Source organism: Ovis canadensis, chromosome 2 (genome assembly GCF_042477335.2).
Source record: "Ovis canadensis isolate MfBH-ARS-UI-01 breed Bighorn chromosome 2, ARS-UI_OviCan_v2, whole genome shotgun sequence".
Lineage (NCBI taxonomy): Eukaryota > Metazoa > Chordata > Mammalia > Artiodactyla > Bovidae > Ovis > Ovis canadensis.
Genome location: NC_091246.1, coordinates 44,268,714 through 44,294,401, shown reverse-complemented (window position 1 = coordinate 44,294,401; position 25,688 = coordinate 44,268,714). Strand labels below are relative to the sequence as shown.

Genomic DNA, 25,688 nt, shown 5'->3' with positions numbered 1-25,688 from the left:
GCTCTGGGCGAAGCAGGGGCAGCAGGGGCAATGAGGGGGAGCCTTGCCCTCACTGTGGGGAGTGGTCCCCAGAGCCCAGGGATACAGGGTCATGCAGGGCCCAGTTATGTCTGAGCAGCAGGTAAAGGATGCTGATTGAGTGAGCTGCAGACCAGCAATCTCCTCATTTGTCTTGTCAACCTCCTAGTCCCGCAGAATGCCAAATCCATTACAGAAAGATTTTCTGCCAGGAAGACACTTAGTGTCAGTCCAGGAAGCACTGGAGGTCCCAGCTCAGGTTGAGGACCTCTGACCTTCAACCTCCAGGGAGCAAGCCAAAGCCATTTCTTCCCTGGAGGTAAATCCAATGGCTCTCGCCCAGGCAGTGGCACCTTAGCTTGGGGTGGGGTGGGGAATGGGTAGGTCAGGTTGCTAGGATTTCCCCATCACAGTACCCACATGCCAACCACCTCCTCAATCTGCTGGGAGACCCCAAGCACTGCCTCCAAAAGAGTGGCCCAAGGTAGTTTTCTATCCAAAACTAATCAAGAGATGTGAGACTCAAACGTCTGTGCTAGGAGGGGCCTCAGTCAGTCCATCAGCCAGTTCAGCCCCTGAGAGATGGGCGAGGCTCATCACAGAGTCATCACAAAGCCATAAACAGAGACAAGATGGGTACCTCAGCTGTCACCCCATTGCAGGGTGTGAGAGTGAGAGCCCAGGGCAGGCCGCTCCATGCAGGGACCATCTGTGAAGTCACCGTTCCATCCACCGCCAGCCCCGCCACTACCAGTGCCCAAAGGCACATCCAAATGGTCAGTCCTTGGCCACTGCCTCCCTTTTCATGGGTCCCAGGATTTCTCCCACCAGGTACATGTGTATCACACCTCTTAATCCCTTCAGTTCAGTTCAGTTCAGTCGCTCAGTCGTGTCTGACTCTTTGTGACCCCAAAGGAGGGTATCAGCCCTAAAGGAGCAAAAATGGGATCCTGGGTAAGCAAAAAAAATAAAGGAGATACGACAGTGGCATGTGGCCCTCCAAACCTAACCCTATCTGACAAAATGTCATTACTTGGCATTGGCTATGCACTGAATTGTGTCCCCGCCCTAAATTCATGATGCTGAAGCCTTAAACCCCCAGTGTGACTGTATTTGAAGACAAGGCTCTTAGGAGGGAATTAAGGTTAAATGAGGTCATATGGGTAGGGCCATGATCCAATAGGATTAGTGTCCTCACAAGAAGAGGAAGAGGCCTTTCTTTCTCTTTCTCTCTCTCTCTCTCCCGCCTCTCCTCTTTCTATCTCCCTGCTCCAATCCCCCACATCCTTCCCACTCATCCACACCCCCTACCCTGAGAGGACACAGTGAGAAGGCTGCTGTCTGCAAACCATGAAGGGAGCCCTCTCCAGAAACCAAACCTGCCAGACCTTGACCCTGGACTTCCAGCCTCCAGAACTGTAAGATAACAGACTTCCATCATTTAAGCCATCCCGTCTAGGATATTCTTTTATGGCAGCCCCAGCAGACTGAGACTATTTTTCTCTTTAGAATTAACTTTTCTCCTTAAAGGGGTAACAATGAAAAAAAAGAAAAATTTGGGAAATACTGTCCTGGAGAATTCTTCATTGGAAAGGGCCGAGGGTCTCACTAGAGAGTCTTTCATTTCACAGTCTAGAGTTGTGCTTCTCAACTGGCACTGACTGTGCCCCCTGAGACAAGTGGCAGTGTCTGGAGACACACTGGGTTGTCACTTTGAGGGGCTGCTCCTGGCATCCAGTGAGTAGAGGCCAGGGACATGGCTAAATACCATACAGTGCACAGGACAGCTTCTGCCACAGAGAGGATCATCCAGGTCAATGTCAACAGCACTGCTGTTGGTTTAGAGCAAAAGAAACTTCAGAATGTTTCACCTACAGTCACAAAGTGCCTAGAAGCCTGAGATTTGGGGCCCTACACTCACAGGTCCTATTGAGAAAGCCCACCCTGGTCCCCTCTAAGCACGAATGGTGACTCCAGAAAGCGCAACCCGGCCTCCACAGAGTTCCCAAGACCAGAAGGCCCACCCCAGTGCCCAAGCAGCGGTAGGCTGCCCTATGCCCATTGGTCACCCAAAAGCCAGAGGGAACAAAGTCAAGAAGAAAGAACCAAAACACTCACAGGGCTCCTACACACAAACCAAGGCAAGCAAACTGGAGCTCAAATGAGCCTCTCACTCCCTAGGCAGCCTGAGGCAGGAGTGGCCAGGGAGCAGGGGCTCTCCTCAGAGGGATTTCAGAAGCAGAACGCCCAGCGGAGACAAGTATTTCCAAACAGAATGGACAATGGTGACAGGAACACAGGCCACCTCAACTAACAGCTCCCACGAGCCCAGCAGCATGCTGAGCCCTGGTCAACCATTGGTTCATTCTGACCCTACAACCATCCAACAAGGTAGGTGCCCTCCCCTCTTCACCAAAGACCAAACTGAGGCACAGAGAGGCTGAGCAAATTTACCAAAGTAGAACAGCTGGAAAGGACCCAGCCAGGCAAGATGAGTGACAAAATGGGAAAGCAATACCAGATGTCAGATTCAAGACCTCCTGCACGGCAGGTCATTCTAGGCCATTCCCATAAATGCTTTAGGCCATACACAACCTCGGTGGTGGTGAGGAGAAGGGGGGAAGGTGCCACGGTTTTCTCTTTACAGATGAAGACCCCAGGCTTGGAGGTGTTCAGGGGCTTACTGTCGAGCGGACATCTCACCCAAGCCACAAGTTTCGACCTGCCAGCCCCAGGGGACCTGAGCAGAACTGTCAAGGCCCCAGCACAAGCCCACTCACCTGAGAAGATTGAAGCAAGCCTGAAGATGTCCGAGAGGCGGGCGGTCACCGGCTCATAGGGTGAAGCTTCATAAAACTCCTCACCTGGAAGAGAGAACCGCGTCAGACCAGGCTCACATCCTGCCCAAAGCGCTGCACACTTCACGTGGGTAAGGTTTTCTCTCCAACCAGAGCGGATCAGACTGCCCAATACAGCTCTCTCATGACTCCCTGCATGCCCTGGCCTCTTCTAAGGACTTCCATACACTTCTGGGAAGAAGGCACAGGGGAGGTGGAATCCTGATAGCCCCCATGGAAGGCCAGCTATTATACAAATCCCAGGATTTGAAGCCGAAGGACCCTCCAACAGTCATTTAGTACAACTTCCTCATTTCACAGGAGAGGACTCTGACGTGGCCCAGAGAGGAGAAGCAACCTGCCTGAGATCACACCGCTCCTCATGGCAGACCTAGAGCTACCTGGCCCTGACACTAACATCCTCCCATCACAACAGACTGGCTCTGCCCAGGCTTACTTGGGTGCATGCATCCTCAGTCATGTCTGACTCTTGCGACTCCACGGACTCTAACCCACCAGACTCCTCTAACCATGGGATTCTCCAGACAAGAATACTGGAGTGGGTTGCTGTTTCCTTCTCCAGGGGAACTTCCCAACCCGGGGATTGAGCCCACCTCTCCTCCATTGGTGGGCAGATTCTTTACCACTGAGCCACCTAGGAAGCCCATACCCCAGCTTAAGGGGACAGGATTTCCCCATTGCTTCCCACCATGTCACCGGGAGTGACTGGCTGAGGTCCACTGGACGGAGGCCTGACCAGTGACTCCCGTATGCCTCCCGACCTGTCTTCCCCTCCACCTGCTGCCTCTCCACCAGGCTCTGGGATGCACCAGAGGCTCGTGGATGTGAATGGACAGCAGATAAATGGGGGATGCGTGCCCTGGAGACCCAGCACCACCTCAGCGGGACTCCTGCCCCCTCCGCCAGTGCCTCAGCAGGAAAGGGAAGATCCTCGAGACGGACATGATGGTGAGAAGAAATCAATGGATAATCACTCAGACTGTGTGTGAGGCAGAGGGGGAGGGGGAGAGAGGTGATGACCACAGCCTCACACATTGATTTCCTGTCCACCTGAGGCCCAGAGCCACAGGCAAGCTCACCACCTAAAGAGGAGTCCATGGGGGTGGCACACCTGGGGGCCACCTGCAGGAAGGGGCCGGCCTCCGGGGAGGGGGTCTTGGAATCTGCTTCTTCAGCCAGGCCCCAAAGTTACCCACAGGCTAACCCCTGACCAGCTTTCTGCTGGTCCAGGGACAAGGCATCTCTCCACTATACTAGGATGACCCCCCCAAAAAAGGGTACAGACCCCCCCAGAGGACATGAAGGAAGAGCATGCCCCCTGAGAAGTGGCCCCACCCTTCACTGTACCTCACAAGAGTACAGTTAGGCCCCGCCCGACCCAGCACACAGGGTGCCTTACACACGGGGGGTGCCCACTAGTACCTGCCTAATCCAAAAATGACACTTTTGTCCAGGCCTGTCTCCAATCCCATCTCCCCCCGGGGCCTGCAGGGCCGTCTCGGGCTTGCAAGATCTCAGCATCCTCCCCTTTGCCCACCAGCACTGGAGAAACTCCCTGGGGTGGGCATACCAGCCATGCTAGCCGGTGCGAACAAATAACAAGAGAACTTAGGAAGCGCTTTTGTAATAACGATGAGGTTATGTTGTGCTTTCTTCATACTGGCACTATTAGAAGTGCTTTAGATGTACTAGCTCACTTAATCCTCTTAATTTCCCCAGGGGCTAGGCACTATTATTCTCCCTATTTTTCTGATCAGGGACTGGGGCATGGAGATGCTATAGCACTTGACCAAGACACACACCTGGTGAGTGGCAGAGCTAAGTTTCGAACCCAGGCTGTTGGCTCCAGAGTCCAAGTACTTAACCAGTATGAATACTGCCTCCAAAAATAAAAAGTGTAATTGAAACCAAATTCTTAAACAAGTACTACCAACCCTGAAGAGTCACTGGAAGGACTGAGGCTAAAGCTCCAAAACACCTGATTCGAAGAGCTGACTCATTGGAAAAGACCCTGGTGCTGGGGAAGACTGAAGGCAAAAGAAGGGGGCAGCAGAGGATAAGATGGTTGGATGGCATCACCAACTCAATGGACATGAGTCTGAGCAAACTCAGGGAAATAGTGATAGACAGGGAAGCCTGGCATGCTGCAGTCCATGGGATCACAAAGAGTCGGACACAACTGAGCGACTGAACAACTCCCGCATAACTTTTCACAGAGCTGTCTTCTTCTGGCTGGACCACTTCCCCGTAGCAGGGTCTGTCCTTCCCTATAGCATCCGACACAGCACTGTGCCTGGGTACAGATGGACCAGTATGACTGACTGGCCCAGGGGATGTATCTCTGGGGGAAAGGAGCCTCTTCCATGACTGGTTGGGAGGGGCCCATCCTATTTAACCAATTCTCCTTGCCTGCTCCTGCAGCAGAATTCATCATCAGGAAATCTGAGGCTTGCCTGGCAGCAAGACTGAAGTCAAACCCGGGATGTCAAACTCCAGGCCCATGAGCTGGGAAAGGACATGTAGGGAGAACCCTGTGCACTTCACATTTGCAGAACCAGGATGACCCTGAACATCACCATTGCCACTGGAGGTGGCAAGAAGCCTGGTCTCAAGTGCCCTGTGCAGCCAACAGTGACATCCCTCCCCTCACCCCCATGTAAATACTGGTGATTACGGGGGCGGTTATGGCAGAGGGGAAGACGAGCCCAAGGCCACGGCTCTCCCCCAGGGCAGTGGTCACTTTTTAGCCACTCAGTTGTGTCCAGCTCTTTGTGACCCCATGGGCTGCAGCACACCAGGCTTCCTTGTCCTACACTGTCTCTCGGAGTTTGCTTAAACTCATGTCCATTGAGTCAATGATGCCATGCAACCATCTCATCCTCTGTCACCCCCATCTCCTCCTGCCCGCAGTCTTTCCCAGCATCAGAGTCTTTTACAATGAGTTGGCTCTTCATGTCAGGTGGCCAAAGTATTCGAGCTTCAGCTTCAACATCAGTCCTTCCAATGAATATTCAGGGTTGATTTCCTTTAGGATAGACTAGTTTGATCTCCATACAGTCCAAAGGGCTCTCAAGAATCTTCTCCAACACCACAGTTCGAAAGCACCAATTCCTTGGCACTCAACCTTCCTTATAGCCCAACTCTCACATCCATACGTGACTCCTGGAAAAATCATAGCTTTGACTATAAGGACGTTTGTTGGCCAAGTGATGTCTCTGCTTTCCAGAACAGTGGAAAGGGGTCTACTTAGAGGAGTCAGGGGCCTACTTAGAGGAGTCAGGGGCCTGGTCCCACCAGCAGCTTGCTGTGTGCCCTGTGAGGCCTACCACACCTCTCTGCATCTCAGCCTCCTGCTAGAATGATCTCAAGGCCCTTGGCAGTTGGGACTGTCTGAGAGCTTGGCTCCCAGCTCTGCCCACACGTTGAGGTCCTCAGTCCATGCAGTGAGCTCAGCCTCAAGTGGGGAAGTGACAGGTAGGGCCTCTCTCTCAGAGGCAAAAGGTGGGACCAAGTCTCCAGGAATTGCATCCACCAGCAGGGACCCTGGAGAAATGAGAATCTACGTGCAAACCTACCTGAGTCTCTCCACTCCTTGATCCCCTCACCCGCCCAGGCCCAAGTCAGGTTATCAAAAATGTTAAGGATCCCTGGGTCAGGAAGATCCCCGGGAGTAGGACATGGCAACCTACTGCAGTATTCTTTCCTGGAGAATCCCATGGATGGAGGAGTCTGGTGGGCTCAGTCCACGGGGTTGCAGAGTTGGACACAACTGAAGTAACAGCGCGCGCGCACACACACACACATACACACACACACACACAAGGAATAGGGAGGAAGTGCCTGCATCTTCCCAGGAGACCACTCTGTCCCAGGAAGACTCTGTCCCTCAGAGGACCACCTGCTGTTATTAATAAAAGGCCTCTGGGTTCCCCAGTCAGCCCTGGACAGAAACCACTGGCCCCAAGGCCCAGGGGAGGGGACTGAGCAGTCTGCAAGGGGTAGGGAGCATGGTTCTGAGGAAGGAGAAGAGCAGGGGCCTGCCTTTCTAGAGTGGACCCAAAGAAGGGCCTCCCAGACTATAGGTGCCCACACGGCTTCCTCAGTGCTCTCGCCCTCTGAAGCACACAGTAGGTGTTTAACAGATGTTTGTTGAGTAAATGAACCAACAAACCATCTCAAGCATTGGGATCCAGAGACCCTACAGTCAGAGCCCTCTTGGGTTGAAAGGGCCTTGAAGACATGGCAGAAGGCAGCATAAAATGCATATTATGCTTATTGTTGTCATCAAAACGCCTCACCGCCTGGCTCCAAGCAAGGTCCCCAGTGCGCTGATGTGGTGATGCCAAGGGTACCAGTCCAATGGGAAGGGTCTCCAGTGGCCCACCCAGCTCTCTAGCCCTAAACTCTTCTATCCTCTCCCTTCCCATTCTGCACCTACAGCAAGCCTACCCACCTTATGCCCAGTCTCCCTTGGGTTGAAACTAAAGGCCGTGGAAAGAAAGCAAAAACCTAAACAAACCAGCTTGTTGAATCGGGGCCTTTACTGTTCTGTGCATGGGGAGAAGGCAATGGCCACCCACTCCAGTATTCTTGCCTGCGAAATCCCAGGGCAGAGGAACCTGGAGGGCTACAGTCCATGGGGTCACGAAAGAGTCCATGGGGTCACGAAAGAGTCCATGGGGTCACGAAAGAGTCGGGCCTGACTGAGCAACTAAACAGCAACATGGATTTGTCAGTTTCTCTTATGTGAGTTCTGCAAGAAGTTAAACAACTAAGTCTTATTTGTGATAAGTTTATATTCTGTGCATGGAGTCAGCCTGGGAGGGTAGGGGGAAGCTAGCTCCTGGTCTCACAGAGAACAGAGAGCCCCTCTTTGTGGCTAGTTCCCTCTCTTTGCTAATTTCAAGTTCTAGGACTCCAGGTTGCCAGCAACAGAGAAGTCACCACTCAGTTCATGAGGAATTACTATGTTACTAATGGTGGTAATACTGTTAATAATTCCAAGCCAGTTTATTCCTAATTTCAGAGCAAATTTGAAAACCTCTGAGCCACTGGTCAGGAATCCATCACTATCCAGGCTCCGCCCTGGGCCCAGCTTCCTCCTGCCCCTCCAGCAGCTGGGGCAGGGGAGGCAGGGTGATGACCCTTAGATTCCAGGCTGACACCTCCCCTCCCACAAGGGCACAGTTCCACATCACACCCCTCTCTCTTCTTCACCTCAGCCTCTCCATCGCTTCTGTCCTACTTTAGAATTTAAACTACTCGACTCTCTCTTTTTAAAAAAAGTCATCCTTTGTTCTCTATCTTCACATGCTTGCTAAGTGGCTTCAGTCATGTCCAACTCTTTGCAACCACATGGACTATAGCTTGCCAGGCTCCTCTGTCCATGGGATTCTCCAGGGAAGAATACTGGAGTGGGTTCCCATGCCCTCCTCCAGGGGATCTTCCTCACCCAGGGATCGAACTCCATGTCTCTTTTGTCTCCGGCATTGTCAGGTGAGTTCTTTACCACTGAGCCACCGGGGAAACCCTCTATATTCACACTAGATTTCAAGAAGTTGTCCAAAGTCATCAATCCCAGTTCCCCAGCTCCCAGGCACCCCCCTAAGCAGGCTTCTGCTCCCAGTGGCCACCCAGGAGCTCACCCCAAGGGCACCAGGAACACTCTCCATCTCTCTCCTGTTGGGCCTGAAGTCTTGGAGGCTGTTGATCCTCCTTTCTGACAGTGAGCTCCTCCCAAGGGGCTCCCTCCCACCTCACCCCCAGAGCCTCTTCATCACCCCTGCAGCCCATCTTTCAATGGCAGTGATCCCAGTAGCTCAGTTCCTAACCTCCTCCCAGTGTGACTGTACCCAATCCCTTGGCCCCAGTTACCACCTGCAGGCTGCTGGTGACTTCTTTTTTATCTTTTATTGTAGTTGATTTACCACATTTTTATTTATTTTTGGCCAAACCCTGCAACATGTGAGATCTCAGTTCCCCAACCAGGGATCAAACCCACACCCCCTGCATTGAAAGGCAGAGTCTTTATCACTTCCAGGAAGTCCCTGCTCATGACTTCTCAATCCTTATGTCCAGTCCCCCTTCCTCACCTGAGCCCCAGCCCTGCACACCCAGCAGTCTATAGGGCCAATGAGAGGCATATACCCCAAAACAAACGCATATCTCCAGCCCTCCCCTGACTCAACACCTTTGCTGTGACGGGCCCCCTCAGCCACTCAGCTGCCCCAGACAGAAGATGGGGACCCTCCCTGAATCCTCTGGCCTTTCACCAAGACCTGTTGATTCCACCTCCTGTGCAGCTCCTAGATCCTTCTCTCCTACCACTGTCCTCGTTCAGCCGCCATATTCCTGGCCTGCACCACAGCAGTGGCCTCCAAACAGTGTCTCCAATCTGCTCTCCTGTTGGAACCACGTGAACTTTGTCCTGAAGCAGAGATCCTCACATAAAACTTCCTAGGGGTGCTGCCCACCAGATCCAAACCCCTTCCGTCTCTCCTCCTCCAGCCCCACTTCCACCTGCCTCTAGGTGGCAGCAGTGTTAAAGAACCCATCTGTCGTGCAGGAGACAGAAGAGATGAGGGTTCAATCCCTGGGTCAGGAAGACACCCTGGAGGAGGGCATGGCCGCCCACTCCAGTATTTTTGCCTGGAGAATCCCACGGGCAGAGGAGCCTGGTGGGCTAGAGTCAGACATGACTGAAGCAACTTAGCACCACTGAGTTACCTGCATGTCTGTAAGGAAGGTCAGCTAACCTGCATTACATGCCACCCTTTGCCCAAGCTCTGTCCCCCACCTCCCACACTCTCCCCACATGCCTTCACGAAGTAACTGCACCTCACTCTTTAGTCTCAGCCTGAAGGCCGCCTCTTTCAGGAAGGCTCTCTAGATTTCGCCAAAAGGGGTTAGATGCCCTTCTTTGGCTCTTCCAGAGACCCCAGTGCTTTCTGACAGCACTCACTACACCAAACGACTGAAAGTCCCTGACTTATCTGTGTTCCCCCCAGACTAGGAGCTCCACAAAGGCAAATGCTGCCCCAGCTGCTCTCGACTATTAACGCCTGCTAAGTCACTTCAGTCGTGTCCGACTCTGTGCGACCCCATGGACTGCAGCCTACCAGGCTCGCCGTCCATGGGAGTTTCCAGGCAAGAGTACTGGAGCGGTAATGCCTAGCAGCCAGAAAACTCTCAGTAAACAGCTGTTGAATTAATAAATGAATGTCTGACCCAGGAGGCCTACAAATCCTCCACACCCTAGTCTGGAGGGGGAGGAAATGGGGGAGGTGGTTAAGAGGTTTACAGGTTTGGCCTTGGACCTTGGAGGAGGGCTTGCCTAGGGCTCGGGGACCTGCTGCCCACGTGCCCTCCAATCCCTGCTGATGATGCCTAGGCCAGGCCAGGGGTCAGGAAGCCACCGGAAGGGCAGGCTTCCTGGAAGCAGGTGGGCGGGAAGGGGGCAGCAGAGAGTGGCAGGGGCTGGTCTGCTCACATGCAAACCTCACAGCTCCGCCCGCACGCAGCCAGTACCTTCTCTCTCCTCTGTGCTCTTCTCCATCCACCTGGGCACTCTGGCCTCACCTGCCCTTGTTATCACGACACACAGCCAGCCAGCCATCCTTGGCTCACTCCCCATCCAGACCCCCATCCCCTCTCATTCCACCACCCTGACCCTTTCTCCTCCCTGCCTCCTCCTTGGTCTGTCTCTCCAGCAACATCTGCCCCCTCTAGGTCAGATGGTTGCCTCCTCTGGGTGCTAGGTTGTCCAGGAGGTGGAGAGAGAGACAGCGGGCCAGTCCGGCAGGTTCCCAGGCCCTCCCGCTGAACCCAGGGCCCCGGCCGGCGGCCTTACCCTCGGTCAGCCCCAGGTGGATGCTCCAGTAGATCTGCAAGCACTGCAGCTCCTTCTTCATGCCCCGCTTGCAGCGGCAGTCGTAGAGCGGGCTCTCCTGCAGCACCTCCAAGGCTGCCTGGCACTCCTTGTTGGCCAGCATGGTGTTGCGGTCGCGGCCGGCCAGGCACTGGCGCAGCGTGCGGTAGCGGGAGCTGCAGTTGGATTCGGCCGCGCACAGCTCATTGGCCCGGACACAGTCCACTGGGGGGCGCCAGCCGTGGAGCTCGGGGCCCTGCGGGGAGGAAGGGCTGGCCAAAGAGCGGAGGGTCTCGTCTGGGTGGTGGGGAGGGAAGACAAGCGTGAATGAGGGCCGCAGTCTCCGACCCCAGAGGCAGGCCTGGGGGCCCTTCTGGGAGAGTCACACCGGTTCTATTCTGCACAGCGAAGCCGACTCAAGGCTGCCCGCCCCAGCAGGTCAGAGCAAGCGCTGCTAAAGCAGCCCAAGATACCACCATCTCTCCTCAGACCCCAAAGGAGAAAAGTTGTCTTCGGCCCTGGCCCTACATGACCCTTTCCTGGTTCTTTCCACGGCCCTGGGCCCAGAAGCACAGCCCAGAAGAGCCAGAGGCCCCAGCCAGACCACAGACGGTCTAAGATGCCAGGAGTCCAGAGAAGGATCCCACGGCCTCAGCAGAGAGCTGGCAGCTAATGGGCCTCCTAGGGCAGGCCAAGGGAGATCTCAGTTTCAGAGTAGCCAGGCCTCCTGCCAGCAACCTCGGGTCCAAACAGAGGTCTGGCCAAGGAACCAGGTAGGCTGACTGGTTAACTCTCACAGCCTGTTAGGCTCTCAAAGACCAGATCAGTCCCGCATTCCACTCTCAGAAAACTGAGGCCCAAAGAAGGGACGTGACAACTCAAGGTCACACACAGGCTAAAACGGCCCCTCCGACCCCCAGTCTGTCCATTTTGAGTCCCCAGACTTCATATGGAGACAGGGACAGACAAGCCTGACCCCGTGGTCTGAGAAGAGCTCAGAGGGAAGCACTCCTCTGGGGGACCCGGCCCTCCACACCATCCTGTCCAACAGTGGCCAGAGACAAAATCCACCATGGAGACAAGTTCACCCCAGCCGCCCCGAAAAACGCTGGGGGCCAAGCAACCCCATCCCACCACTCCTACAGACACCTCTGTCTCTGTCTCCTTCTCTCTCTCATTTCTTTTCCTCTTTCTCTCCTCTCCTCCCACCCTTCCTTGATACCCTCTCCCCTCTGTCTCTCCTTCTTTCCCCTCTTTCCAGAAGCCAACTAATAAGTCAGCTGCAAGTGGACCCTGGCCTCGCACATGGACCCTCGCCTCCCCAGCATGGCCTCCAGTGTCCAAACCCACAGTCCTCGGAAGGGAAGGGAAGGGAAGGGATCGGGGAAGGAGATACGGAGGGGAAAGGCACAGAGAGGGCCGCTTGGTCCTTCCAAAAGCAAGCTCCCCAAACAGACACCATCCCAGTCCCCTGGTCCCCTCCAAGCCCCTCACTCAGATCCTGCCCCACAAAAAGGCCATGCCAAGGCCCGGAGCCAAGACTAAATTTTCCAAGACCAGAAGAGTGATGGGGGTCTTCCCCACTCCATTCTGCCCCGAAATATAATAAGATCCTAGGCAGAAATGTCCCCCATCCCCTAATCCCAAAGAATCTCCTCCATTTTGACCCAGAACTCCCACTTCTCACTCCTTTCTCCCAGGAGGCCCTGCTCAGGGAGCAGCTAGCACAGGGAGACAGCGACACCTAGAGGCAATGTGCTGCACTGCAACCCTGTCACTACCCACAGGGCGACCAAGGGGAAAGGCAACTAGGAATGAACTCCTGGCGGGCCAGGCCTATCCCACCAAGAGACCGGGGGTGGGCCTGGGGTGGAGAAAACCTCAGGGTCCACAACAAAAGACTTTCTTTCTCCAGCTGACCAGACCTCTACCTCAGGACGGGAGGAGCTGACAGTTATGGCCAGGCTTGAGCAAGACCACTAAAGAAACCAGCATGAAATGTGGGCATAGACAGTGAGGCACCTGCCCAGGGTAGGATGGAGAAGCGCCCTCCCGCCCAAGCCCAGGCTGGGGATTTATTGCCAGGCTTCAGCAAATTCCTGGGTCTCTAAGCAGGACTCGGGTGCAACAGGGCCCTCAAGTGTCAGCTCTGTTGACCCGGCCTCACCTGTATCTGCTGTCCCACCTAGCCAACCAGGTAGCCAGCCTGCTGGAGCCTTAGGACTGGTCCAGCCCTGGGCCTTCCACTGACTCTCCTCACCCCAGCATCCCAGCAGGCATCTCCTCTCCCACCTTGGCGTTACCAGAGGCTGCACAGCGGGAGATAAAACAAGAAAGCGGCTTCCTCCCCAGGCTTAAATATCAGCACACTAGCCTAGGGAATTGGGGCAATAAGGACACTTCCTTCCTGCCCTACAGGTGGGTCTACAGCCCCAAGAGACGATCCTTATAGAGTCCTGGGCTCCTGTGCCTAAAGCAAGGGCTTCCCTCTTCCTTTCAGCTCCTGAGCAGAGAGATGCTCCATAGGAGGGTCAGTGCATTTTCCAACCAAACTCCCTGACCACCACCTACCCCTGACTCTTCTCGGTGGTGCCATGACCCCCAAAACCAAGAAGTCCAGCCAGAGAAAGAAATCATGGCAACCTGGTGCCTCTGGCCAAGAATTCTAGGTGAGTAAAGGTTGGAAGGTATTCTGGTGATGTTTCCAAGTTCTAGATCAGGAGAAAACTCGGATCTCGCAAGGAAAGCAGACATGTGGAACAGCTTTTAGAGACACAGCGGGGACTGCGAGACCACACAGACCTACAACCACCCAGGTACATCAAATGCCCCGATGAGAGGGAGAATGCCAGTGGGAGGTGGGCCCTCTGACCAACCCCGGTCCCCACGCCCATCAGTTTCCCCATCTCACTTTCTCTCTGAGTTTGTCAACACTGGAGGTCAGGATGGCTGGGCCAGGAAGGCATGCCCACGCCCACACCTCACTCAGAACCTTGGGGGGAGCACACCGAAGGCCCCTGCTCCTAGGAACATGCTTCACTCTATCCCTGACTGAAAATGCCCACCCCACTTCTCAAGCTCCAGAAAAGCCTCTCCCCAAAGCCAACTTTCCAACCAACTCCCAACTGTGGGCTCCTTGCCAGGCAAGGGCCCTGGGGCTGAAATTTCCTTAACAGCCAACATATCCCTAGTTCTCGGCTGGCCTAACCCAGAGCCTTTCACTGTCCTGTGGTCACTCAGCCAACATGCACCCCAGCTGTGAGAAGGGGCTTCTCAAGAGAAAGGAACTGAAAGGATGTGGCCCCCTGCCACTTTTCCTCCTCTCATCCCCACCCCCACCAGGGCCACAGACACCAGAGAGGCCATCTCTGAACAGGACCCCAGGCACAGCTGCATAGGCTCAGGAGAACAGTCTCTCCTCAGGCCCCTCGGCTGGGACCCCCCACCTCTGCAGCCTGGGGGGCTGGACCTGGAGATGACTGAGGGGCCATCGTCCACACCTGGGAGCCCTGCTGGCCTGGGGCGTGTGTGCAGCTCAGGAGCAAGCAGTCTGGCTGCTTTTCCTGAAATACAATTTCCTTTTCTTCTTGGCCCTGCTCATTCTTGGCCCCAGAAAGCTGGGTTTTCAAACCAGCCGTAGGAGAAAAGGTCAGCTTTTATAATAGCCCCTTTGGAGTGAGAGGGTTACCGGGAAAGGCTTGCAGGAGCACAGTGGGGCCCAGAGGAACCATCCCAGCCTCCTCCCTCAGCCCCTCCCACCTAAGAACTCTATTGAGAAGAGCCACCTCTGGCTCCCTGAGGCAGGACTGTGAAGGCCACACCCTAGAGCTGGGCCAAGCCCCACAGCCCAAATGCAGGAGAGGGAAAAGGAGGTGGGGCTGGCGAAGGGCCCAGGGCCTGATCAACATGGACTGGACTCGAATCCCTGGTCCTAGTCAAGACGCTTCTTAGGACACCCCTCATGGCTTTCTATGACCTGCACCTAACCCCCTCGTAGGCCTTCCCTCTCCCCTCCTCCAGGAGGGAAAGGGTGCTCTCATGACCCATCTGGGCAGGCTGGCTCACCCTGGCTACACAGCAGGCCAAGGTGTAGGAGCAGCATCCACAATGAAGCAAATGTGTGGTCCTTACACACACACACACACACACACACACACACACACCATTAGCCTGCCCTCTCTCTGGAGTACCTTACTGGGGCAGCAGCCTTGCCTGGGACGGTGGCAAGCAGCCTTTCCAACACCCACTTTTACTCACCTCCACCCCCAAGTATGCTCCCTCTACACCTGCTTCCCAAGCAGCTGAGATTCCCTGCAGCATAAAAAGGGGGCTAGGGATTGGGAATTCTGGGTGGGAAAAAGACAGTCAGGGTTCAGGGGCACCAGGCAGCCCTCCCTCCCTGCCTTTGGGGGAGAGGGCTTCCAGAATGAGCAGCGGTCTTTGTTCAGGCCAGGTTTTCCCCTTAGCTCCCCTCCTTCTTCACCCAAGGAAGCAAACTTTGGCCTCCCTCCCATCTCTTCCCACCAGCTACCAGGTGCCCCCGCCCCAAATGTGGCAAAGACAAGGCGGTGAACTGCGGCTCAAACCCTCCACTCCCGCCCACCTAGATGACTCGGGTCTGCGCGGGAGGGAGGGTACAGGGTGGGGAGAAACTTGAAAAGTGTTCCAGGGAGTGAAGCCGCGGGGAAGGGATTCGGAGAGTGGGAAGCGGGGTGTCTTTTCCAGAGGATGATTGGCAGGAGGGGGTTGGCTGCCAGGACTGCCCCCACAGATGTCCATCCCGGAGCTCCTGGAGAAGCCCGTGCCCTCCACCACGATCGGCTCGAGGAGCCGGAAGGTAGGATGGCAGGATTTTCCTCTCCCCGACCCTGAGCCTCTTCCCTCTCTTCTCTCTTCCAGATCAAGAGTTGGATTTTTTTTTTTCTTAAGTTGCCACAATTTGAACCCTTTATGTTGAGAGAAATGAGCGCTATCACTGCATGTGAGTGAGCGACTATGTCTGCGTTCGTGCGCTCAGGGATGGTCTGGGTGTTCTAAGTCTCCTTCCCAACCCTGTGCGTACGCAGCCAGCAGCGGCTCGCGTCCCTCCACCCGCATCCTAGCCGCTGGCCCCGCTCGGTTCCGCCGCGCCCGGGCCCGGCTCGCCCCGCCGCGAGCTCTTCCCACCGGTCGGTCCCCCGCCAGCGCCCCGCTCGCCCCCAAGGTTCCAGGCTGCTCCCCGGCGCCTGCAGGCGCGCGGCCGCGCAGCCCCCCAGGCTCCCGCGGACACACTGTCCTCGCCTCCCGCAGGTACTCACCTAAAAAGAAGAAGAGGCAGAAGGCGTTTGCCAAGATCATGTTAAATAAATCCCACAGTTTTTTCTGTCTTTCTCCCTTGGATAAAAAATAATAACAACAACAATAATAATAGCCAAGCAGTGATAATCAGCCCCAAATCCAATGCGGAGATCCCAGCTAGTCCGCCGGATGAAGATCCTGAGTCCTGCGATTCTCGCCTCTGGCTGGAGGGGGTGGGGGAATGGAGGGCGGTGGGCCGCGTCTCGACGCCCCCCTTGCCCACTAAAATCAACACACGTATCTGTGTGTGTGTGTGTGTGTGTGTGTGTGTGTGCTCTCCAAGCCGACAGCCGGTCCTCAGGTCTGCCCTTCCCTCGGCTCGTCCGGGAAGGCGCGAGTCCCCGCGGGTCCGATTCCCCTGCGCTTCCCGGGAGGGGACTGAGGAGGTGGGGGGAGAGGCGATTTGAGAGTGAAGGGCTGGAAGGAAGTGGCGAGGGTGGGGGTCAGAATAAAACGCAAATAAGAAATCCACCGACGGGTGTCAGCGCCTAGGAACGATCCAGTGGGAGCTTCGAGGACGAGAGACCCGAGTCGCTTCTTTCGCACAAGACGGAGGAAAGATTCAAAAAAATCTTCTCCCGCTAACCCCTGCTCGTGTCACTTTTTTCTAATGGAATTCCAGTGACCGTGTGTGTCTGCGTGCGTGTGTCTTTCTCCTCTCCCTCCCTCTCCTCTCCCTGGCTCTCGCTCTTTGCTCCCGCTCTCCCCGGCTCTACCTCGCTCTCCTCTCCCTCCCCCTTCTCCCTCTCCCTGCTCCTCCCTCCGCCCGCCCCCTTCCCCCTTCGCGGCTCCCTCGCAGCGGCTCTCGCGCCCGCGCCCCTCTCCTCCGCCCGGGGCTCGGCGCTCTGGCTCCCAAGCGCTGGCGGCGCGGGGCGCGGGCGCGCGGCGGAGCAGCGACACTCTGCAGCGGCGGCGGCGACAAGGCGGTGGCGGTGGCGCCGGGGAACGCGAGCCGAGGGGAGAGCTCCGCCGCCGGCTCCCTCTGCTCGGCCGCCCGCCCTTCCCGGGATTGACCTGCAGCTTTGGCCGGAAACTGACCAGCTACCCCGGCCAAGGCTCGGGCTCCAACCCAAACCCACCAAAGCCTCCGCACCTTTCGCTTCCCGAGGCTCCTGCCGCTGCGCGGCAACCCCCACGCCCCCTCCTCTCCCCGCCAGGAGCGGGCTGCGCCCTCCAACCCCCACCGCCCCCGCCCCCGCGCCAGGGCAGCCGGCTCCGGGAGGCCCTGGGGAGGTTCAGCGGAGGCCCGAGGGCTTGGAGTCCGTGGCTCTCGAGCCAACCCGGGGGCGTAGGGGGAAGGGCGCTAGAAAAAAAAAAAAAAAAAAACCGCTGGAGTCCGGGTCTGGGAAGGGGGCTGCACCATCCGAAGGGCGTCCTTCGACCCAGGAGCCGAGGCAGAGCGTCTCCCCGAAGACGCAAGGGAGATGAAGGACCCCCTCCATCGCCAACCGCCAGCGTCGCCGCACAGCCTCCTGCCCGGGTCGAGCCCCGCGCCCGCATACACGTGTGCTCTTCATGCGGGGCTCGAGAACTTTCCCCGCACACCCCCGGCGCCCTCGCCTCCCACGCGCCCCGGCGTTGTAGCCCTTCGAGACTCCCCTTCCCCACTTGTCTCCCTCCCCTAGTGCGGGACGCCCAAGCCAGGGCGTCTTGACCACCCCATCCGAGGCCGGCGAACCCTCCCACGAACTGCGCGGGAAGGATCAGGGATGCTGGCTCGCACCCACCCTGGTGGGAGGGCCCCGGGACCGACGCAAGTCTCCGCGCCAAGCTCGGCGGCGAGCTGGGCTCCGGAGAGTTCTCCCGAGGCAGCCGGCAGCTCCCTGCTTCCGAGGCTCCAGGTGGGGCCTCCTCCCCCTTCCGGGATGGGGGCGATTGATCCATCTGTCCACGGGCCGGGCTCACCGGCGTGTTTTAGTCACGGGATTTACAGGAAACGCTCAGAAGCACCAAAAAGGATGGGCATCTGGCTGGGAAAGGGCTGAAGGAGAAGTATGGTTGCTGACACGTTCTGGCCAGTGGGCGAGAGGCGGTGGGCTTCGGGCACGCGCGGGCAGACCCACGCACACCCGACACCCCAGTTTCACGCGCCCATCTGACACGTTCTCGGCTGCGTTAAAGCTGCCCTGCACCCCTCGGCGCCCTCGCACCCATTCCTGCACGCAGCTCCGCGCGCACCCCGTGTGCCAGGGTGGGGTACACGCAATACCTTGTAAACTTTCCGCGCTACGCAAAACCGGATCTGGGCTGGACCGAAGATGTAGGTGTTAGTGCATTTTAAGATGCATTTTTAAATGAACAAGACTCTGGAGAGGCGTGAATGCTAGAAATGGACCTGGGCTCGAAAGGAGGGGTCACTTACAAAACCGGCGGGCTTCGCAAGTAGAAAAGCTAGAGGGAGCAACTTCCGTCTTGCGGATTTAAGCGGGAACGCGGCTTCTCCAGCCTTGAAATCGCAGAGCTGAGGGTCTTCTCCGAACGCCTCACATTTGCCCCATCCTAGAGCATCAGCCCTCAGTCCGTCCTGTCCCAGGGCCATTGAGTGGTGCCTGCTTGGGGGCGTGGCCCTAGCAGGTGAGCGAACCTGGGCCAGGAAGGCTTGGGGATTGGAGCTGGGGAAAGTACCCGGGGGCTGACCTTCTTGCCATTCTTTCGGGCCTCTCCAGTTCTAAGAAAAGACTAAACACCTTCATTCCTAGAACTGGGGGGTGTAAGGAACCGACTTCATAAAAGTTTAGGTTAAAGGCTGAAAACCTGATGAGAATTATACTCTTGAATCAGAAGCTGTGTGTGTGCTTAGTCACTCAGTCGTGTCCGACTCTTTGTGACCCCGTGAGTCACAAAGTCACAGCCCTCCAGGCTCCGCTGTCCCTGGGGATTCTCCAGTCAAGAATACTGGAGTGGGTTGCCATGCCCTCCTCCAGGGATCTTCCCAACCCAGGGATCAAGCCCAGGTCTCCCGCATTGCAGGTGGATTCTTTACCCTCTGAGCCACCGGGGAAGCCCTCAGTGGCTGGAGTCTGGTGTAAATAAATTTCCCCCCTCCCCTCTCCTACTCCCTGGATCTTCTTGCTGCCCAAATGCCCTTTTTTTTTCCTTTATTTTTTTAATTTAAATTTATTTATTTTAATTGGAGGCTAATTATTTTACAATATTGTATTGGTTTTGCCATACACTCCAACATTTTTGCACCCCCACCTGAGGTTTTCCCTATCCCAAGGGCCCTACTCTAGACTCTGAAATTGCTGTTCGGCACATTGCTCTTCCTCCTCCATCTCAAAAACAATTTCTTTAACTTTCTTTGAACCCTGGCTGGACATTAGAAGGAAAATTCTCTGAAGCATATTTAGGAGCTTTAATGAGAAAGCAGTGATGAACACCCAGGGTGTGCCCACTGATTCCCATGGTGGTGGGAGGGGTATCTGGTAGCAGGAGGTAATGGCTGAGGTCCTTTAGGGACTCCGGGTCACCCAGCCATCGAAAGGACAGTGGACAGTGCCACCAAGCCAGCATTCACCTTGTCGCCATGAGGCCCTCTTTTCCCACCTGTCTATATAAGCATCACTCACTACACCTCACTCTCTGCAGATCCACCCTCAACCTGAGCTGCCCTTAGATATGGCAGCGTACAAGTGTCCCATGATGATAACCCACACATCTCCCATGTGTAAGCACCTCTACCCCATGCCAAGATCTGCAGAGGAAACACAGATGGACATGTGCCACCCATAGGCAATTTAATCTCTCAGAGCCTCAGTTATTTCATCCATAAAATGGGGTTTGGAAAAAAAAAAAACTTGAGTCTTCCCTAGTGGTCCAGTGGCTGGGACTCCATGTTCCCAATGCAGGGAGCCCTGGTTCAATCCACATGCTGTGACTGGGACTTGGCAAACCCAAAAAAAAAAAATTTTTAATTCAAACTGTAGAGACAAGATGAGATATTGTACACAGAGCAGCGAGTCAAATGCCTGGCTCTAAGAAAGTTGTTCATAAAACGTCACCCCTTTCCTCTGGGATCCAGAAGGATTAGGAACCTATGTATAAGGCATACAAACCTAAGTGGCAAATGAGAAGCAGAGATAAAAAAACAATGGGGATTCAAGGGAAACAGAGACAAGAAGGTAAGTCTGCCCTGGTGACTCAGTGGTAAAGAATCCACCTGCCAATGCAGGAGACACAGGTTCGATCCCTGGGTCAGGCAGATCCCCTGGAGATGTAAATGGCAACCCACTTCAGTATTCTTGCCTGGGAAATCCCATGTACAGAGGACTCAGGCCGGCTACAGACCATGGGGTTGCAAAAGAGTCAGACACAACTCGGCAGCTAAACAACAATTGTAGAGGGTCAAGAATAGGAGACCTTGTAAGAGGGAGTCTCAGAGAAAGGAGAGACTCTCAGGAAGCATGAACAGATGTTCTTAAGGTTCATGCATATACATTCCCACACCCTCCAAGACTGTACCTTTCATCAGCCTTTAGGGATCAAGCCCAGTGGCTCGTGAGCTCGTGGGTAGATGAGTCTCCTGCCCACCCAAGACAGCCCCTCCACCATCACAGATATGGGAGCTACAATGTGCAGGGAGAGGGAGAAAGGACACTTGGCTGTTCGTTCCTTTCTGTTTCTTCATCTATCTAGGCCTACTCATCTGGTGGCGTGGATTCTCTGGAGGGTAAGAGCAATAGGCATGTAGAAAGACCAGTGGAAGCAAGGAGGGTTGCCGGCCCACCCTAGGACACACGCATGCGCCCACGCAATCTCATTAATCACATAGCTCAACTGACCAGAGCTGAGCTATTGCCAGCAGAATCTTATCCCTTCTTTTCCTTCTGTGGAGCAAAAAATTCTGAGGATCACATGTCCCAGAGAGAAAATCCAAACAGGAATAAAAAGAAGAAGAAGGTGCCGGGTAAGATACGTCAGAAATCAGGGAGTTGGCAAACGGAGGTGCCCTCAGGCATGGGACAGCAGCTGACCCAGGACTTCCCACAATCCATCAAGCAGCAAGTTTACTGGATTCCCTGCAACAGTGCCAAGGGCTGTGGGAATAGGGCTCTGAGCAGGGCTGCTCCCGCCATGGAAGCCGTGCACAATAGAGTTAGGTCAGGTATCCATGAACAAACTGAGCAACCCAAAGACACACTGGGACCGAATGAGAGAAAGGGAGGGTTAGTACCTGGGAGTTTCGGGAGGACTTGTAGGGAAACAGAGGATTGGAGCTGGGCCTGGAAGGATGGTAGAATTTGGAGGAACACAGAGGGAGGCGGTGTTCTGGGGAGGGGACAGCATAGGTCAAGTGCAGTGGTAAGAACAGTTCAAGGGGACTTCCATGGTGGTTCAGCGGTTAAGAGTCCGCCTTCCAGTGCACGGGATGAGGGTTCAATCTCTGGTTGGGGAACTAAGATCCCACTTTTTGAGGGGCAACGAAGCCCGTTCACCACCACTAGATCAGCCCTTGCACTACAAGAGAAGCTCACCAGCTGCAACAAAGAGCACTTGCACTCCTACTAAGACCCAACACAGCCAAACAAGAAAGACAGGATTGAGGAAGCGCCCAAGAGTTGGGAGGAGCCAAGAGGGCAGGTGGAGAGGGGCCTGTCAGAGAAGGTCTGGAGGGTCCGATGGGAGGCACAGTAGAGGACAAGCATTGAAGGCCTCCCTCTTGCTCCCTTAGGAGCCACTGACGATTTTGAGCAAGCCAGTGGCATAAGAACTGTGTTTTAGAAGATTGATCTGACAACTCCGTGAAGGATGGAGACAAGAGACCAATTAGGAAACGATTTTACCAGTTTCGGCCTGAAATAATAGGGGTCCAAAATAGGAATTGGTGATGAGCCTGGATGGAAGGAAGGGGTTGTCAGGGGCTCTAGAAAGATGAATCAGCAAGATGTGGTAGACCCAGCAGGGGGGGCAAGGAAGAAGGAAATTACCTCCTAGTCACAGTGACCAGCCAGGGGACAGGCCTGGGGAAAGTGATGCTATAGCCCTGACTTCTCAGACTTTGTCACTGGTTATAATAATTAAGGGAGCCAACTTTATGGCAAGATATATGTTGATATCCCTTTCTATGGAGTAGTTACTCTTACTAGCGCCAATTTACAAATGAGACAACTAAAGTCAAAAAAACAAAAACAAAAAAAGGTAATATAACTTGCTTAAGGTCATACTCTTAAGTGGCAGAACCAGGATTTGAACTTTGGCAGTTGGGATCCAGGGACCCACCCTGGTAACCTCTGTGCCCTGAATAAATAAGCAAAGGGGCAGCTCTCCAGACTGTGAATTTTTATGTCACATTTCAGAACATCTTAAATATTCCCTTTCTCACTGCCTTGTCCAGCAGTAGAGTGAAGAAACTGTGAGAACTGCAATTTCTTTTCTATCTTTCCTGTGCTCTCGTCTGGTCTCATCCTTGGAGTTCAGGTCTAAAGCCTAGGAAGAATGCTCTCTCACCATGGCACATGCTGCAGTGTCCAGCTCAGTGTCCTGGGCCCAGGTCATGGACATCCATGAGCTTTCTCAGCCCCATTCCAGACCCATCTGCCTCCTAATGGCAGGCTGACCCATTCTCCAACCTTCCCTCCCCACACGGCCACTCCAGGTCCCTGATGCCCAGCCTGGCCAGAGTGAAGCTGTCTGGGGATGGAGACCAGCAGGGATTTAACTAATGCTTCCAATTCCTGAAGAATTAACAGAGCTGCTGAAGCAGGGTGGGTGGGACCAGGCTAGAGGGAAAGAAATACATAGTGCACTCAGGGGCATTGATTTAACTAATTGATTTGTCAGTGTTCCCATGCTTCATCATTCTCTTTCGAGGTAAGCACCCAACAAGAGGTGGGAATCTGGCCTCTCCCTAGGGTCTTCTGAGACCCCTCTGCTGCCCTCCCTCCAACACACACACACTGCCAGCCCCAGGGTAGCCTGTTAGAAGGGGAGGAAGCTGCTGCTACTGCAGGGATGCAGGAATGCAGATGAAGAGTAAGTCAGGCAGGAAGCTGGCAATACCCCCTTCTGTGGATATAGCCTGCCTCACCATTTCACAACTTCTTTCTCCATGATCCTGAAGTCCTTACACCATCCCCGTCTCCCTTTGAGAAGATTCTGCTCCCCTTCCAAGTGAACAAACTCAGGCTTGAAGATGGCCCATGACGTGGCCCAGGTTACAATGCAAGTGGAGGAGCCAGGACTGCAAGGAAAGTGGGGCTGTCCACACCCTGGTCTAGTGAGCTTTCACCTTCAAACAGAGAAACCCAGCAGCCAGCGAGCCAGGGCTCTGCTGCTTTCTCCCACATTAGGAGATGGATTAAAGGGAGACACGTCCTGAAAAATCTGAAACCCAGCACTTCCCCTGCCACCTTCGCATCTCCCCATGGCAGCAGGAGCTGAGCTGGTAAATGTCCCTTCTGATACGCTACTGCCAGCTTGAAATATCCCAGTGACTGTGGAAGCCTCCCCACTGCCCCGGCTACCCTGCGCCCAGCCTGTGCTGGCACCATCGCGGCCACGCCCCAGTGTTGTCCAGGTGCCAGCACTGCACTTGGCAGACCCCCACTGCCTGGAACAACCCCACAGCCTCTCTCCTGAGCACGCCCACCGCCCCCAGCTCTCAGGCGCTGGCTGGCAATCTGCCAGGTTACCCAAGGTCAGAGGCAGAATGCAGGGAGAGGGGCAGTGATTGCTTCCACCAAGCTGTGGGGAGCCGGCTCCTGCTGCCTGGCGCTCCCCAGGAGAGCTCTCAGCCCCAGCGGCCCCCCACAGGGACCATGTCTTTATTTAGCTAAGCCTGGCAATGTGGGTGGAGCCTCAGAGCTGGGTCTGAGATGGACTGTTACTTGGAGGGCCCAGCTCAGTCTCCAGGGACTGAAAGGAGGCTCGAAGGGGCTAGGGACAGAAAGTGGGGACCAGGATGTTCCTCTCTGAGCAGACAAACTATCTTTGGGCCCAGCCTAGAGCTTACCCGATGAGCACATTTGCCTGGGTGCCCACCTCCCTACCCTGACCTCCTGTCCTGGGAACTTCTTTTCCCATAATCCAGAAGGTTCTCACCTTACCCCCACTATTCTCATATATACTAGTGCTTTCTTGCTATCTTCTACCTACTGCTCCCAGGGGGAGGGTTACTGTTTACCCAGAAAGAATGAATTCCAATCATTAGGCTCTTAGGGTTGGGAGGAAACTTCCATGACAATAATAAACAAGTGCCAACAAGTGCATTGCACTCGGCAACTCACAGCTTTCCCCTGTGAAAGCCATCTCAGGCCTCCTGCCCAGCCTCTGAAGTGGGCATTTTTCAGACTACAAAACCCAAAGTCAAGGCACCCAGGGACTTGTCCATGAGTGACTTGTCCATGAGTGACTTGTCAGCGAGGAGCTGACCTATGGCTTGAATCCAGTCCTGATGGATTTCAAAGTCCTGTATTCAGGAAGTATCCCTCCTTGAGGGACAGGGAAGCCTGGCGTGCCGCAGTCCATGGGGTTCCAAAGAATTAGACATGACTTAGCGACTGAACAACAACAACTTGCTTAAAACACTTCAGTAAAATAAAATACTTTTTAATAATAAAAACTAAGACAATGTCACAGAAACACTTGCCGAGACAGGGGACTCTCAGGGCCCCTGTTTCCTGATTCCAGACAGCTCGGATAGTTGAGTTGTTCCTTCGCTTCCCCGTGACTTCACATCCACAAGGATGGGAAGGAAAAGGGAATTTCCCAGAAGTGCCTCAGGCTACACACACTCCTGGACAGCCAGATGCCTATCATTCTCCCTGGCAGCTGGCCTGCCTGGATGCTGTCTGCCCTCAGCAGAGGAGAGCAGGGCCACTCCCACCAAAGCCATCAAGTGCAGCCCCCACCTCCTACTTCACAGTGAAGCCATCATGCCAGCAAAGCTGGCTCCATCCAGAATGGGCCATTTCCAGAGGTCTGGTGTCCCACTGCCTCCCTGTTCCAAGGTGGGTGAGTCCCTGCCCCTTGGAGGGTGTGGAACTGGCAACACTAGGGGATCTGCACTGCTAATAGTGGTGAGAGCTCTGGGATTCTGTAATTTCCCCAGCCCTGGCTTGGTCCCATTTCTTCCTGTTCTTGCCACCTGGCTCCTGGAGCAACACCCCAACTGGCACGTGGAGCATTTTGGAATGAGGGTCTGACTAGGGCTCAAGCTCTAGTTTTGACCTGGGTTTGCTGGCAGCCTCAGAAGAAGTTCAGTACTGTAGCACCGTGAGTTGGCACTCAGGGAGAGCTGGAAGAAAGAACAAAAGGAAAAGGAAGGAAGGCTGAGCTATAGGCTATTGCAACCTCTGTCCTCGCCTCCATCTCCATGCCAATTCCCCAGTCTTCAACCAGAGCACCCCATAGAGTGAGAAAAGTATCCTCAGGTTCCAGCCAACAGCTTTGTCCCCAGCTACACAAGTGACCTCAGGGCCTCTAGAGTGATGCTCCCCCACCCCACCAACTTCACAGGGGAGAAGGAAGATCAAATCAGATGCTGAACAAGGCAGTGCTTGGAAATATACGAGGTGCTTTGCAGATGCAGGCACCATTCTCTCTGTTTGAGGGCAGCCCATCCACCCCCCGGGGAGATATATGGGGCCACACTCCCTTCTCCCCGCCCC

General features: G+C 55.0%; 1 protein-coding gene across 2 annotated transcripts in view; it reads right to left on the bottom strand.

The window, feature by feature from the left end:
• Window positions 1-25,688, bottom strand: part of GFRA2 (GDNF family receptor alpha 2) — a 198,187-nt gene that overhangs the window by 86,181 nt on the left and 86,318 nt on the right. Inside the window, exons 1-4 of one of the 2 annotated variants that reach the window (XM_069576055.1) lie at window positions 17,174-17,224; window positions 16,041-16,116; window positions 10,726-11,040; window positions 2,799-2,882 (exon numbers count right to left, since the gene is read on the bottom strand). In XM_069576055.1, the coding sequence (XP_069432156.1) occupies window positions 2,799-2,882; window positions 10,726-11,040; window positions 16,041-16,080 (439 nt within the window). In that variant the 5' untranslated portion in view covers window positions 16,081-16,116; window positions 17,174-17,224. Of the gene's footprint in view, window positions 1-2,798; window positions 2,883-10,725; window positions 11,041-16,040; window positions 16,117-17,173; window positions 17,225-25,688 lie in introns of those variants that run through there. The other variant, XM_069576054.1, reaches the window with a different exon arrangement.